This window comes from Somniosus microcephalus, chromosome 2 (assembly GCF_052327205.1).
Source record: "Somniosus microcephalus isolate GS21.2 chromosome 2, FLI_Smic_1.0, whole genome shotgun sequence".
Taxonomy (NCBI): domain Eukaryota; kingdom Metazoa; phylum Chordata; class Chondrichthyes; order Squaliformes; family Somniosidae; genus Somniosus; species Somniosus microcephalus.
Window position 1 is genome coordinate 61,223,229 of NC_140988.1, and position 13,506 is coordinate 61,236,734.

Here is a 13,506-nt window from a genome sequence, read left to right on the forward strand (position 1 = left end):
TTTAAAAATAACTACAGATTATGCAGATGGGAATTCTAAGGAATGTGTGTCTAAATTCCACTCTCCAATGGTTTAGAGCATTCAAGATACAAACTAAAACTGAAAGTATTGTTCACTATTAGAATTTCAAGTCTACTCCAGCTAAAGAGAATGCTTATTCTAGCACAATTACTGCATGTGTTGACCTGTGGAACTTTTGAGATCATACAAGAAACACAAGGCAAAACAATTCATCACTTCAACTGGACCTACAAGTTTCTAATGCAAATTTCAAGGCAAAGGTTTCCCCCCCCCGCCCTCCTGGAATTCTGGTCAAACTTGGAGTGGGAAATTTTGATTACAAATAAATTAGATAATCACATACCATAACATTTTGAGAAATTAAATGTGGTTACTTTCCAAGGTTTAAAAATTTTAGTAAACCAAGTTAAATATAAATGTAATCACTGAAAATATATTTTCTATCACAACTTTAAAAAGTATTCTTTATACTGTACTGGTTATTTTGTTGTCCCTGCAGTCAGCAGCATATATAAATATTGTTAAGCTTTTGGAGAACATGTCACAGATAAGAACACTATACCTCATAAATCAAAAAGAAAAAGAGAAAAAGGGAACAGACAAGGCTGAATTAAAATTAAAATAGGTGCCTGTGTTTTTCTCTTCTTAGGCAGTCCCTCGGAACCGAGGATGACTTGCTTCCACATTAAAAATGAGTTCTCAGGTCACTGATGAGTCCAATGCGGGACCTACAGGCTCTGTCGCAGGTGGGGCAGACGGTGGTTGAAGGGGCGGGTGGGTGGGGTGCTTGGGTTGACGTGCGCTCCTTGCGCTTGGCTTCCATTTGCTCCCGGCAAAGAGACTCGAGGTGTTCGGCGCCTTCCCGGATGCTTCTACTCCACTTTGTGCGGTGTTGGGCCAGGGATTCCCAGATGTTGGTAGGGATGTTGCACTTTTTCCAAGGAGGCTTTGAGGGTGTCCTTGAAGCGTTTCCTCTGCCCACCTGGGGCTCTCTTGCCGTGTCGGAGCTCCGAGTAGAGAGTTTGTTTTGGGAGTCTCGTATCGGGCATGCGGACGAAGCGAGTCGTCCATCGGAGCTGATCGAGCGTGGTCAAAGCTTCGATGCTGCGGATATTGGCCTGAGCAAAAACACTGACATCGGTGTGCCTATCCTGCCAATGGATTTGCAGGATCTTGCGGAGGCAGCGTTGGTGGTACCTCTCCAGTGCTTTGAGGTGCCTGTTGTACATGGTCCATGTCTCTGAGGCATACAGGAGGGCGGGTATCACTATTGCTCTGTAGACGATGAGCTTGGTGCTGGGTTTGAGGTCCTGGTCTTCAAACACTCTCTTCATCAGGTGACTGAAGGCTGCGCTGGCACACTGAAGGCGGTGATGGACTTCGTCATCGACGTCTGCCCTTGTTGACAGTAGGCTTCTGAGGTATGGAAAGTGGTCCACGTTGTCCAAGGCCTTGTCGTGGATTTTGATAATCGGGGGGCAGTAGTGTGTGGCAGGGGCAGGTTGGTAGAGGACCCTTGTCTTACGGACGTTTCGTGTAAGGCCCATGCTCTTGTACGCTTCGGTGAAGGTGTTGACGATGGTTTGGAGTTCGACCTCCGAGTGTGCGCAGACGCAAGCGTCATCTGCATACTGTAAGTCGACGACAGAGGATGGGACGACCTTGGATCTGGACTGGAGGCGATGGAGGTTGAACAGTTTCCCGTTTGTTCTGTAAGTTAGCTCCACTCCAGCAGGGAGCTTACTGAGGGTGAGATGGAGCATTGCAGCAAGGAAGATCGAGAAGAGCGTTGGTGCAATGACACAGCCTTGCTTGACCCCGGTCCGTACATGAATTGGGTCTGTGATGGAACCGTTGGTCAGGATCACGGCTTGCATGTCGTCGTGAAGCAGGCGGAGGATGGTGACAAACTTTTGAGGGCAGCCGAATTTGAGGAGGACACTCCATAATCCCTCACGGTTGACGGTGTCGAAGGCCTTTGTGAGGTCAAAGGCGGCCATGTACAGCGGTTAGTGCTGTTCTCTGCATTTCTCTTGTAATTGATGCGCGGTGAAGATCATGTCCATTGTGCCCCTTAGTGGGCGGAATCCGCATTGTGACCCTGGGAGGAGCCTGTGTACTTCTTTGCTTAGAAGCAGAAATGTTTGTAAACTTCTTGAATGCTACTTTCAGGACACTTGTAGAGTATCAAAACATTTTAAATTGTAAAACAAGGCAAATTCATACTGGGATTAGCAATGACATAAGCTTTGTTACTACTATCAGACATACTACTTCAACATATTTTTAGCTAGAATATTCTTATCTGTATTCAGTTCTCCCAAAAGCTAAATATTACTTGTACAGTTCACTGCAAAATACAGGTGTTTACCAGTCTAAACCACACAAGTACAGAATCATGAGGTTGTGTTTATACAGAAATAGAAATGTATAAATTGGATACCTGATGGTATAGGTGGGGGTTGGGGAGGAAGCAGAATGTTAACCTTGCTGTAGTTAGTAGCGGATGCAGGGGCAAAACCAGCATCTTTCATACCATACAGTTTGGATTCTTTAGACAGAGTTCTTGGCAAAGATGATCCTCTGGAGGTGTTTGGAGAATCTGTCTTTAGTGTTTTGGAGTTGTAATGTAACTGTTAAAATAAAGTTATAATTACCAGCAAAGTTTTATTTAAACTGAAACCCGTACAAAATTAGCAATGTAGTCTTACAAATGTCAGGTGCAGAACCAATGAAATAGATTCACTGAAACTGTACAACCCATAGTAGTTACGTTTCTGTATGTTTATTCCCTGCAATAATAGCACTGCAAATGTGTTTACTTTTTTCAGAATTCTGTCAACGGCTCCACTGATGTAACTGAGTAGCATAACTAACAGCGCAGTATGTTAAGCATTGAGACATTATGCCACTGCACTCCTGACCTCCCTACACCTGGAAAATGGCCTAAAAAATTGTAGGCTCAATAAAGCTGGTATGCAAGTACATTTTTAAAATCCACCCGCATTACAAGTACAATCGTTTGAAAAAATGTAACTGCGTTTATAATAAATACAGAGCTATATTTTTAATGAGAACTATATCAGGTTTGTAATGGATATGCCTTTAAAGAAAATGTGAGAAGGTTTCAATTAAAATGCCTTCCTCCTGTATGTTACCTAAATACAAGGTAATGTAAATGACAATGTAATATTATGAACAAAGATCACATCATATTGCAAATTAAAAAGAAAAATTATTTAATATCAAGCATCAACTAGGTTTTTAAGAAACAGAGCAAGCAATTCTTATTTCTTCTAAACAATAAGCACAATTTATAAAATTTCCCTTATGAAAAGGATGCACTTATTACCTTCACATCTACCCCTGGAATGTAAAAAACGGTGGTTTCAAATTCTGTAATCTTGGTCTGAAGGGTATGTGGCACTTTTTTTCCACTCACTAAATGTGCACTCGATGGATAATTCTGATGAGGTTTTTTCTTCTTTGGTGGAGTATCTTGATCCAAATTTTTTAAACTCTTCTCAATATTCCTGTACAGAAATACAAATGTTTTTGGCTATTGCCCATTTCAGAGTTCTAAACTGCACATGTAAATTTTAAACAATTAAAAATTACGTTGTACTTAAAAATTTCTACCATAATATTAAACTACCTGCCAATTAGGATTTCAACCCAGCTTTAATATGGAGTATATAAAAAATAAATTAATCCGTTGTTTTTGATCTTGTGCATTTCTGCATGTCCAAAAACAAAAGTTTCTTCATAAAGAGCTAATAAAATTCTAGTACTAAATAATTTGCGGCAACAATTCTGGTGTTAATTAATTTGCACCATTTCATCAAGCTCATCCAACAACACTGTAGCCTCACTGTCCTGAACTCTGCTGTAGCATCAAGTGTAACAAATGCAACTCATGTTCATGATTATTTTTCATATGATAAAACATTTAGTTGCAGCCCCATAACCACTGATCATTACCATCACTATTAATTTCGCTCTTCAATTTCACTGATTGAACTTTTGCTAACAGAGCATCTGTGCTAGGGCTGCAAGAATAAAAGCTCTCCATTTTGAGTGCTTACTGATGTTGGTGATGTTGCTGTGAGCTGGCCAGGATCATAAATTATCTGAATATAGGCAAGAACTTGGCAGATTTATCACATGAATTAGCTATTCACATTTAGGTGAAAGCTGTGCAAGTTCAGCCAAGAGGAGGTGAGGAGAAAGAATACAGCTAGCCAACCAGCTCAACCGTGCAATTCATTGCTGGCTTAAGTGGCAGCAGATATCCCAGTCTCTGATCCAAACATAATGCTAAAAGCAGTAAGAGCTCAATGGGTAGGATAGCAATTTCCGTGGTTCTTTTGGTTGGTTATGGCAATTGAAGATTTCAAGGGAAAACAAATCCAATGATAAAACTGTAGCTTTCCCAAACTAGTGAGCATAATTTTCCTCAGCGATTATTTCCCTCATTAGATTTATAATGATGATGAATTGGACAGTCCTTCAAGTGCCTTCCAGATCAAGCACTAGCTACAAAGAACGAAAAGACAATTATCACCAACATACACTGTAAAGGAAATTCTAACAGCTTGAAATTCTAACAACTCTTGAGGATACCAGCAATCCTCAGCCATCCCATCCATCAAGATGTAACTAATCCAATGACAATATTAAGAATCTCCAACTTTAACCATTGACACGCCACCAGAAAAACAAACCCAGCGGTATGTGAATTTTTTTTACACTGTTGCTGGATTTACTATACTAGTCACTAAAATGAACACTTTACTATACAGAGATATTTGAAGTCCCCGCCAGTTATGCGTGTACTTCTCAATTTTCTGGTGCTACAACTAATTTACCACAAAGGGCAGCTAAACACCTAACATTACAGTTGTAACTTGGCAACAATTTGGCAAAAATGGATGCCGATCCAAAGATGGAAATATTAGGAAGGATGACTGAATGTTTGGTTAAAGAGGTGGGGTGAAGGAAGGGAGAGATGCACACGATGCCAAAGTCAGAGGAACAGGGAGTTCTGTGGGGTGGGGAAAGTCACCCTTTTCACCAAGACTCCTAAGTTCTTCCAAACAATAAATTGTTCTGTTTCCTGTACTCAAACAAAACTGCATGAAATGTAGATGATGTGCTTCTGCTGCTCTTTATTATATATAATTATATTATGTCGACATGGAAATTAATACAGTAATCTTAGTTTTTGTAGTTACCCTTTTACAGGCTGTGTGGCATTGTTTCTCTCCACATCCGCCTCATATTTCCTGCCTGGCCAATTCTGTTTCGCTGCTCACATCCCCAGGTAACTTTGGAATCCATCCTCACCAGCTTGCTCACCATCTTTCCTCCATCAGTTTTCTCAAATCTTCTCACTGTTCCCTTTACCCCACATCCTTCCTTCACCCAAACACTTTTAGCAAACCTCTAGCTACCTGATTTATTTCCTAAATTCCCTTATTCACTAAGCTCTACCATCTGTGGCCCCTCTTTCAACCATTAAGCCCGATCTCTGAAACTCCCTTTTTAAATCCCTGTTTTGCACACTCCCTGCCTATTTTTGAAAGCCTCTTTCTCTCTTACTAGGCTTTTGGCTGTCCACTGTTTTCTATCACCATATAAAGGCCTAGAAATTCGGTCGGGGCGCCAGAAGTACTGCCCCGGAAGGAGCCGCAAGCGCCAACCGGAAATTCAGTTTCAGCACCCCAAATGGAAGCGGGGCGATGCTCGAGGCGCCCCGCATCCCTCTTGGGGCGCTGCAACTGAAAATCACAGCCCAACGTGCCGCAGCGCCACACGCTGTGGTACTGCAGGCCTTCCTCCCCTTCTTAAAGAGGAGGGGCCTGCTGCAGCGCGATCGGAGATCGCGAGTGCCGGCAAAAGAGCCTGGCACCGAGGAGAAGTGCCGGGCTCTTGGGACACAGCCGGCACAACCCCGGGGGGGGCGCTCAGGAGGCCGGGGACGGTGGCGCAAAGAGGTGCTGGCAGGCGGCCAGCAAAAAAAATGGCCGCCCTGCACGTCTCCTTTAATTAGTGCCTCTACCGCCGCAGGTAGACCCCCCTGAACCAGTCGCAACAGCGGGGGGCGCTACCAAATTTCGCGATCTGGGTGGTAGCGGGGCGTTGCGCACACCGATGAAGTCATCGGTGGCGGCGCAGCGCTACAGGCTAATGCCGCCATTAGCGCCCTGCTAAATTTCGCGGGAGGCATGGTCAGTGGCGCTAAACCCACTAAGTGCCCTCTTTGGGCGCTAACTGGTGGCGCAGCCCACCAAATTTCTAGGCCAAAGTGTTTTAATATGTCTTTGTGTAGGAGATGTGTTGTCGAAACACAAGCTGTTTCAATTGCTGGCCAGACCAACTGCTGCCTATATTTCTCACTGAGATTGACCACTTCCAACTTTTTTACTTTACTGTTTCAAGGACTTTCTAGAGAGGGCAAGATATACCAACTTAACACTTTGGATGTCAGAAGAGCCTGTCTATAGCATTTTCTCTTCCTCCAAGCATCTTGCCTCGTTCCATCCTTCTCACCTCTCATTTTAAATCCTCGTTCTCTACCGCCCACCCAAGTACAGGGTACGATAAAAATTTTCTACTGAAGCATCTTCACTGCTTTCCTCCCTCAGCACCAAGTGAATTCTCATCCTTGCTGATTTCAACCTCCATCTCAATTCATCATGTTCTCTCTCCTCTGAATTCACTGCCCTCCTATCCTCCCTGATTCTCTCCCTCCATGTAAACTCCCCAAACCATATTCACAGCCACCCTCTTGACCTTGCCATCTAATATGGCCTTGCTACTCCCATCGCGTCAATCAGAGATAAATCCATCTCTGACCATTTCCTTGTATCACTCTCCGCCCACATCCCCCTCCCCCTCCCGTGTCTGGCCAGGAATAAGCTCTCTCCCAACTCACTTAAAACTGCACCTTCAAAATCCCAACTGTCCAGCTGTTAGCCCTCCATTCATCACAACATTTCTGCAGCTACCGGTCTGCTCAACAAACCCACACCACCATCTCTGATGCCCTAGTCCCCATTAAAATCGTTACACTCTCTCACTCTGGCTGTTCCCCTGGTACAGTCCTCATCTCCGCTCCCTTAAGTCTAATAGACGCAGACTTCAGCGAGGGTATGGACGATAACTGGTTTAGCCATTTCACTGCCAGATCTGGCTGGACCACTGAAAGCACTATCGAGTCCTGCGCTCGTCTGCAGAAACTGCTCATATTCTAGGATTCTTCTGGAATGTAAAGATAACCCCAGGCTTCTTTTCTTTACTGCAAACCGTCTCCTTAAACCCCTGTCTCCTTCACCCTCTCCTCCAACAAGTGTAAGGAGCTCATGGACTTCATCACCAAGATTGAGACCATCTCTTCAGCTGCCTCTGCCGCTTCCTTCCCCTAAGCCACCAGGCCCTGCCCTAATCCTGAACTTGCATCTTTCTTCAGTTTCTCTCCGATCTCCTCTCATGCCCTCTCCAATCTCATCTTGTCCATGAGACCCACTTCCTGCTCTCTCGATCCGATTCCCACTAAACTGATGAGCACCCAACTTTCTTTCCTGGCTCCCATGTTAGCTGATATTCACTTTGGTAGGAAGAATAGAAAAACAGAATATTTTTTAAATAGTGAGAAACTTTCAAATGTTGGTGTTCAGAGAGATTTGGGTGTCCTTGTGCAAGAAACACAGAAAGCTAGCATGCAGGTACAACAAGCAATAAGGAAGGCAAATGGCCAATCTCTCCTCAGGTACTGTCCCCCTCTCCTTCAAATATGCCGTCATCACCCCTCTCCTTAAAAAACCAAGGCTTGACCCCCTCCGTCCTTGCAAGCTACTGCCCCATCTCCAACCTCCCTTTCCTCTCCAAAGTCCTTGAACAAGTTGCCGCTTCCCAAATCCATGCCCATCTCTCCCGGAACTCCATAGTTGAATCCCTCCAATCTGGTCTCTGCTCCTGCCACAGTACCGAAATGGCTTTTATGGTCACAAATGACACCCTATGTGACTGTGACAAAGGTGAACATAAGAAATAGGAGCAGGAGTAGGCCAAATGGCCCCTCGAGCCTGCTCCGCCATTCAATAAGATCATGGCTGATCATTGACCTCAACTCCACTTTCCCGCCCGATCTCCATATCCCTTGATTCCCCTAGAGTCCAAAAATCTATCTATCTCAGCCTTGAATATACGCAAAGACTCAGCATTCACAGCACTCTGGGACAGAGAATTCCAAATATTCACAACCCTCTGAGTAAAGAAATTCCTCATCTCAGTCTAAAATGGCCTACCCCTTATCCGGAGACTATGCCCCCTAGTTCTAGATACTCCAGCCAGGGGAAACAACCTCTCAGCATCTACCCTGTCAATCCCCTTCAGAATCTTGTATGTTTCAATGAGATCACCTCTGATTCTTCTAAACTCCAGAGAGTATAGACCCAATCTACACAATCTCTCATCATAGAACAGCCCTCTCATCCCAGGAATCAATCTAGTGAACCTTTGTTGCACCACCTCCAAGGCAAGTATATCCTTCCTTAGATAAGGAGACCAAAACTGTGCACAGTACTCCAGGTGTGGTCTCACCAGGGCCCTGTACAATTGTAGCAAGACTTCCTTACTCTTATACTCCAACCCCTTGGCAATAAAGGCCAACATGCCATTTGCCATCCTTATTGCTTGCTGTACCTGCATGCCAGCTTTCTGTGTTTCTTGCACAAGGACACCCAAATCTCTCTGAACACCAACATTTGAAAGTTTCTCACTATTTAAAAAATATTCTATTTTTCTATTCTTCTCACCAAGTAAATAACCTCACATTTCCCTACATTATACTCCATCTGCCACCTTACTGCCCACTCACTTAAGACTATCAACTTCCCTTTGCAGACTCTGTGTTCTCCTCGCACCTTACTGTCCCACCTGGGGCTCAGGACAGGGATTGTTCAAGACTGGAGTAGAATTCCTCTTTGGTCTCATCTGCGGCTTCCAGTGTTGGGGCGTACGCACTGATGACCGTAGCGCACTGGTTCCGAGCTAGAGCGAGCCGTAGAGTCATGAAGCGTTCGTTCATTAAACAAGGGGAGTCTCTGAGACGTTCAACGAGCTCATTTTTTATGGTGAAGCCTACCCCATGGAGCGGCATTCTTCTTCAGGTTTGCCTTTCCAGAAGACGGTGTAACCACCGCCTTGCTTATTGAGCTGGCCTTCCCCTGCCCGCCGGGTCTCGCTTAGGGCGGCGATGTCAATGTCGAAACGTCTGAGCTCTTGGGCAATGATAGCAGTACGGCGTTCCGGTCTGTCGCTGTTGGGGTTGTCCATGAGGGTCCTGATGTTCCAGTTCCCGAAATTCATTTTAAAGGGTGGAAGATGTCTGTGCGTGAATTCATTTAACGTGGGGTGGCCGTTGCACACCAGCTACCACACGGGCTTGACAGAGCAAGGTCTTGGTCCAATGGCAAAGGGAGCCAAGATGATTGGAGACCAGGCTCTGCTACATCGGCCTAGCACACACACACTCCTACTGTCCTCCTCCGTTAATGCCAGAGTTGGAAAAGACACAGACCTCTGGGGAGGTGTGATCGGCAGAGAGTGGGTAGGGAAAGCCAACTTCAACGGTATCTTCCTCCTGACGAAATGCTTAGAACATGGCCTTGTCATAACCAACATCTTGCTCTGTCAGAGAGACAAGTACAAGGCTTCATGGCAACACCCTCGCTCCAAGCACTGGCATAGAAACATAGAAGATAGGAGCAGGAGTAGGCCATTCGGCCCCTTGAGCCTGCTCTGCCATTCAATGCGATCATGGCTGATCATCCAAATTCAGTACCCGGTCCTTGCTTTCTCCCAATACCCCTTGATCCCTTTAGCCTTAAGAAATATATCCAACTCCTTCTTGAATATATTTAATGAATTGGCCTCTACTGCCTTCTGTGGTAGAGAATTCCACAGGTTCACCACTCTCTGGGTGAAGAAATTCCTCCTTATTTCTGTCCTAAATGGTCTACCCCTTATCCTTAGACTGTGACCTCTGGTTCTGGACTCCCCGACCATCGGGAACATCCTTCCTGCATCTAGTCTGTCCAGTCCTGTCAAAATTTTATAAGTTTCAATGAGATCCCCTCTCATTCTTCAAAACTCCAGCGAGTACAAGCCCAATCGACCCAATCTCTCCTCATACGTCATTCCTGCCATCCCAGGTATCAGCCTGGTGAATCTTCGCTGAACTCCTTCCATGGCAAGAACATCCTTTCTCAGATAAGGTGACTAAAACTGCACACAAGACTCAAGGTGCGGTCTCACCAAGGCCCTGTACAACTGCAGCAAGACATCCTTGTTCCTGTACTCAAACCCTCTCGCTACGAAGGCCAACATACCATTTGCCTTCTTAACGGCCTGCTGCACCTGCATGCTTACCTTCAGCGACTGGCGCACAAGGACACCCAGGTCTCGTTGCACCTCCCCTTCTCCCAATCTATTGCCATTCAGATAATAATCTGCCTTCCTGTTTTTGCCACCAAAATGGATAATCTCACATTTATCCACGTTATATTGCATCTGCCATGCTTCTGCCCAGTCACCCAACCTGTCCAAATCATCCTGGAGTTTCTCACCATCCTCCTCACAGCACACACGCCCACCCAGCTTTGTGTCGTCTGCAAATTTGGAGATATTACATCTAGTTCCCTTGTCTAGATCAGTAATATATATTGTGAATAGCTGGGGTCCAAGGACCGATCCCTGCGGTACCCCACTAGTCACTGCCTGCCACTTGGAAAAAGACCCGTTTATTCCAACTCTCTGCTTTCTGTCTGCCAACCAGTTCTCTATCCAAGTCAATACCTTGCCCCCAATCCCATGTGCTTTAACTTTACACACTAATCTCTTATGCGGGACCTTATCGAAAGCCTTCTGAAAGTCCAAATACACCACATCCACTGGTTCTCCCTTATCTATTTTACCCGTTACATCCTCAAAAAATTCTGCTGGACGACGTCATCGTCTGAGTAAGGGACTGCAAGGACGTCCACATCACCCGCGCCATGACAGGAGCCGATGACTGCTGGACAGACCACCGCCTAATTCGCTCGGTCTTCTCCATCAACATAGCCCCAAAACAGCGGCGGCAACAGAAGCAATGCCGCAGGAAAATCAGTGCTGGAGCACTCAAAGACCCTTCTAAGAAAGCCCTATTCGGCCTGCGCCTCACAACCAACCGGACGACTCCCAGTGATTCAGAGACACTGTCCACAGCGCCTGCTCTGCACTCAAGGCCTCCATAATCAGCACCTGTGAAGAGATGTTCGGTCAATTGATCAGGAAACACCAAGACTGGTTCGACGAGAACGACCAGGAGATCCAGGAGCTAATAAGCCGCAAGTGCAAGGCATTCCTGATCTGGAAACAGCAACATAACTCGAAGGCAAGAAAGCAGTTCTATAGACGCCTGAAGGCCGAGGTCCAACAAAAAACTCGCGACCTAAAGAACAGACAGTGGGTGGAGAAAGCACAGACATCCAGCAGCTAGCCGACAACCATGACGTGCGTGGATTCTTTAGCGCAGTCAAGACCACCTACGGCTGAAGCACACAAGGTCCTACTCCACTGCGGGCCAAGAACGGAGAGGTACTCATCAAGGACACAGAGGCAGTTAGTGCCCGCTGGAAGGCACACTTCGAAGGTCTCCTTAACCGAGACTCTGTCTTCGACGCGAGTGTCCTCAACTCCATCCCGCAGCATGCTATCCGCCACCACCTCAGCACAACCCCAGCCTGGCATGAGCTTGAAAAGGGCATCCAACAACTGAAGAACAACAAGGCCTCAGGAGCAGATGGAATCCCCGCCGAGGCACTAAATTGTGGCGGAGAACCACTACTGGCACGAATACATGAACTCATTTCTCTTATTTGGAAGGAGGAAAGCATGCCAGGGGATCTCAGAGACGCCGTAATCGTGACCATCTTCAAAGAAAGGTGACAAGTCCTATTGCGTTAATTACAGAGGAGTCTCCCTGCTGTCTGCCACAGGGAAAGTCATCGCAAGAATCCTCCTCAATTGCCTTCTCCCAGTGACTGAAGAGCTCCTCCCAGAGTCGCAATGCGGATTCCGCCCACTAAGGGGCACAATGGACATGATCTCCACCGCACGTCAACTACAAGAGAAATGTAGGGAACAGCACCAACCGCTGTACATGGCCTTCTTTGACCTCATGAAGGCCTTCGACACCATCAACCATGAGGGATTATGGAGTGTCCTCCTCAAATTCGGCTGCCTTCAAAAGTTTGTCACCATCCTCCACCTGCTTCACAACGACATGCAAGCCGTGATCTTGACCAACGGATCCACCACAGACCTAATTCACGTACGGACCGGGGTCAAGCAAGGCTATGTCATCGCACCAACGCCCTTCTCGATCTTCCTTGCTGCACTGCTTCATCTCACCCTCAGTAAGCTCCCTGCTAGAGTGCAGCTAACTGACAGAACAAACGGGAAACTGTTCAACCTCCGCCGCCTCCAGTCCAGATCCAAGGTCGTCCCATCCTGTCATCGAATTACAGTATGAAGACGACGCTTGCGTCTGCGTACACTCTGAGGCTAAACTCCAAACCATCGTCAACACCTTCACCGAAGCGTACGAGAGCATGGGCATTACACTAAACATCTGTAAGACAAAAGTCCTCTACCAACCTGCCCCCGCCACACAGTACTGCTCCCCGATTATCAAAATCCATGATGAGGCCTTGGACAACGTGGATCACTTTCCATACTTCGAGAGCCTACTGTCAACAAGGGCAGACGTCGATGAAGAAGTCCAACACTGCCTTCATTGTGCCAGTGCAGACTTCGGTCGCCTGAGGAAGAGTGTTTGAAGACCAGGACCTCAAACCCGGCACTAAGCTCATGGTCTACAGAGCAGTAGTGATACCCGCCCTCCTGTATGCTTCAGAGACATGACCATGTACAGCAGGCACCTCAAAGCACTGGAGGTGTACCACCAACGCTGCCTCCGCAAGATTCTGCAAATCCATTGGCAGGATAGGCACACCAACGTCAGTTTTCTCGCTCAGGCCAACTTCCCCAGCATCGAAGCTTTGACCACGCTCGATCAGCTCCGATGGACGGGCCACATCGCTCGCATGCCCGATACGAGACTCCCAAAACAAACGCTCCGACACAACGAGAGCGCCCCAGGTGGGCAGAGGAAACGCTTCACGGACACCCTCTAAGCCTCCTTGAAAAATACAACATCCCCACCGACACCTGGGAATCCCTGGCCCAAGACTGCACAAAGTGGAGGAGAAGCATCCAGGAAGGCGCCAAACACCCCGATTCTCTTTGCCAGGAGCAAGCGGAAGCCAAGCGCAAACAGCGGAAGGAGCGCATGTCAACCCAAGCACCGCACCCACCCGCCCCTTCAACCTCCGTCTGCCCCACCTGTGACAGAGACTGTAGGTTCCGCATTGGACT

The 13,506-nt window shown here is 46.6% G+C and overlaps 1 protein-coding gene across 10 annotated transcripts in view; it reads right to left on the bottom strand.

Annotated features, from left to right (window-relative positions):
- bltp1 (bridge-like lipid transfer protein family member 1) overlaps positions 1 to 13,506 on the bottom strand; it is a 567,108-nt gene that overhangs the window by 81,000 nt on the left and 472,602 nt on the right. For 9 of the 10 annotated variants that reach the window (XM_086009761.1, XM_086009749.1, XM_086009753.1 and 6 more), the window contains 2 exons: positions 3,374 to 3,554; positions 2,465 to 2,654 (listed from right to left, as the gene is read on the bottom strand). In XM_086009761.1, coding sequence (XP_085865887.1) covers positions 2,465 to 2,654; positions 3,374 to 3,554 — 371 coding nt within the window. The remainder of the gene's footprint in view (positions 1 to 2,464; positions 2,655 to 3,373; positions 3,555 to 13,506) is intronic. The other variant, XM_086009766.1, reaches the window with a different exon arrangement.